Genomic DNA, 2,754 nt, shown 5'->3' on the forward strand with positions numbered 1-2,754 from the left:
GTAGGAGAGAAGTAACAAAGTTTGCATTTCTTGTCTACCCTACAAGTACCCCACGAAAATCACCAGCATTTAAGTTCTACAATATTGATTATATGTATCTATGGCTGCAATCCTAGGAGCAAGCCTCATTGTAAAACAGTGGAATATACTTCTGATATACATGCATAGTATTGAACTGTAAATATGAAAAATCATATGGATATAGTAAATCTATGGCTAAGTTTAATTTTTGTTCAGTAGTTGATTTTTTTTTTTTATCATTAAATAAAACAAAGTACTCAGGTAATGGTTTGTAGCTGATATACCAGTAGTTAGATCGCTTGCTAAGCTACCCCTAATATTAACAGGTTCATTATAAAATCCTGTCCACAGTCAAGCTCTACATTCAAGTCAGCATTGGGCTTGTTGAACTAAAACTCAATTGTTGAGTAGTATGGGATAGAAATGTAAATAAATATACACAGGCTTCCTTTACCACTTATATGTAACACACAAACATTTTTAGCTCTAGACATTAAGCTTACACGTATGTCTGTTCACAGGCTAAGACATTTATAAAATCACACGTTGCAATCTCTCTTAATCTTTGATGTGTTTTGTTTATATTATTATTGTTAACAAATACAAGTTTTTTATCTCTTCTCCCCAGGAAATAAAGTCTCCTTCTATTAATGATTAAAAACACAAAGGCCTAACAAAAAATCAAAAATGAAATATTTATTACCGCATTTTGTGACTTAACACCTTTTTCTTTAAAACATAACGTCACAGTCCTCATACAAGTATTTTAATGTAAATTTTGACAAAGCTTAAAGGTAACAGCATTTTTTTTCTAGTGAGGAACACGTGCTGAGAAAGGAAGAATTCATGGACATACAATACCAATTCCACAGCAGATCTGATACTAGCAAAAACATTCTTTTTTTTTTCAATTGAGGTAAACACATAGAATATCTAACATGAAACAATTAATAGACCGAACTCTGTACGAAGTTTGTTACAGTATTCTCTTGCTTTTTCCCAAGCTCTGAGTTCATGGTAATGTTCTAGGTTTGGTGCAAAGACCATTAATATCTTCTTTTGTTGAGGAAAGCTGCCCAACCTTCCGATTTGTCTTGTCCCAAGCCAAGGGCTCAGAACTACTAGAAGAAGGCTCCTGCTCTGTCCTTTTAAATTTTCACCGGCAAGCTCTTTGAAAAAAAAGAGTCCAAAAATATCTTGGGCTTATGAAGCACAAACTATAAAAGATCTGTTTGAAACTAAAGGACACATTTATGAAGGAACAAAACCAGGGGATGGCAAGGCCTTCTTGGAACTGTCTTCTGAGTGACGAGAGACCCAGCAAGACTTTAACTTCATCTCCAGGGTAATTCTTTTCTCACTGGCCAAAACAGGTCTGAAATATACTTTCGACTTTCATGGATAGTGACTTCACTGCTGAACCAAAACAGTCATTCTTTTGGGAACAACACACATAGTGTGGAAAACAAGGATATTTTTTTCTCCTTCTAAAACTATTTGAGGCAACATAACGGAGTGATCAACAGAAATATACAAGTTAACTTAGTTCCTATGTTTATATACTACAGTAGTTATAACTCTTGGAGTCTTTTTTTCCCCCAGAGGATCTTTACATGGACAATAGATTGTTTTCAGTGAGCCCATGATTTCACATTTGTGTTCTTGTTTCCATTGGTCCTCTGTTGTTGATGAAAAATGACAAAAGTAAAAAATAATCACAGCTGTCTGGAATTGTGTATTAAGTGTCAACATCTGGTCAAAGTTCAAAAGTCTTAAAATAGTTTTTTTTCTTCCCTTGAGTTTCCTTATACTATTGGGCATGAATGTCCATAAGCTGTCCACCGACATTGGGGTCTACAGTATTTAACATGGTGGGGCTCTGTGCTGACATGGTCATTCCAGGATGGGTAGGGGGTCCTCCGTGCATCATCATGGCTGGGTGATGGGGGTGGCTTGGCAAATATGAATGGATAGGGGGTCCATGTCTTAATTGAGTAGGGTGTGGGGTCATCTGGGGAGGAGTGTAACTTGACTGTGTCATACTCATACCCATAGGACCACCCTGAGATATGTAGTCCCCTGGTATGCCTTGCAAACCTAGACAGAAAGGGAAACGAATTAGGTCAGATTCCTGAACATTTTTCCAGTTTCACCCTCCTAAAAAGAACTGAAAAAACAACAGACACTGCAAATACTCCGTCTAAATTTAGCTGTAGTTTCTTGCCAATGTTTACAGACTTTCAGATTCTAGTTTGCATTTGATCTGAACATTCAGTGGGATAATGCACATAGCTAAACTAAATATTGAGCACAACCAAGTGTCATCAAATGTAAGAATATTTTAAAAATACTAGTAACTGGATTTCTATCATAAATCTGATGTGGATGCATTCTGTAAGCAAAAACCTGTCAACTGAACATAAATATCAGATTTGCTTTTCTTTCGTTATTTTGAAAAATGTAGAACACTCTGTCTTGTCCTTCTTTCACATGCAGAATTTCCATTAAAATTTTGCATATGAACCAATAGGCGGTGGGGGGGGGGGAGAGATTACACCATAAAACCTTGGGAACTCAGACTGCTTTGCACAAGGGAGATCAACATGCATGATTGGGGGGCGCATTGTCTTTTGTAAAGAACGCACTTATGCCTACTTTACCATGTGTACACTTTTTGGGCACATTTATGAAGGCATGTTACCTGTGTTGTAAATAAAAAATCTTCAGTGAAAA

The 2,754-nt window shown here is 36.5% G+C and overlaps 1 protein-coding gene across 12 annotated transcripts in view; it reads right to left on the reverse strand.

Annotated features, from left to right (window-relative positions):
• Window positions 1-697: 697 nt before the first annotated feature.
• The window catches only part of MEIS2 (Meis homeobox 2), a 238,525-nt gene continuing 236,468 nt past the window's right edge, over window positions 698-2,754 (reverse strand). For 8 of the 12 annotated variants that reach the window (XM_080978450.1, XM_080978444.1, XM_080978449.1 and 5 more), the window contains one exon: window positions 698-2,118. In XM_080978450.1, coding sequence (XP_080834576.1) covers window positions 1,832-2,118 — 287 coding nt within the window. In that variant the 3' untranslated portion in view covers window positions 698-1,831. The remainder of the gene's footprint in view (window positions 2,119-2,754) is intronic. The other 4 variants (XM_080978455.1, XM_080978445.1, XM_080978446.1 and 1 more) reach the window with 1 other exon arrangement.

The sequence above is a fragment of the Podarcis pityusensis genome, assembly GCF_964106645.2.
Source record: "Podarcis pityusensis genome assembly, chromosome: 1".
Classification (NCBI taxonomy): domain Eukaryota; kingdom Metazoa; phylum Chordata; class Lepidosauria; order Squamata; family Lacertidae; genus Podarcis; species Podarcis pityusensis.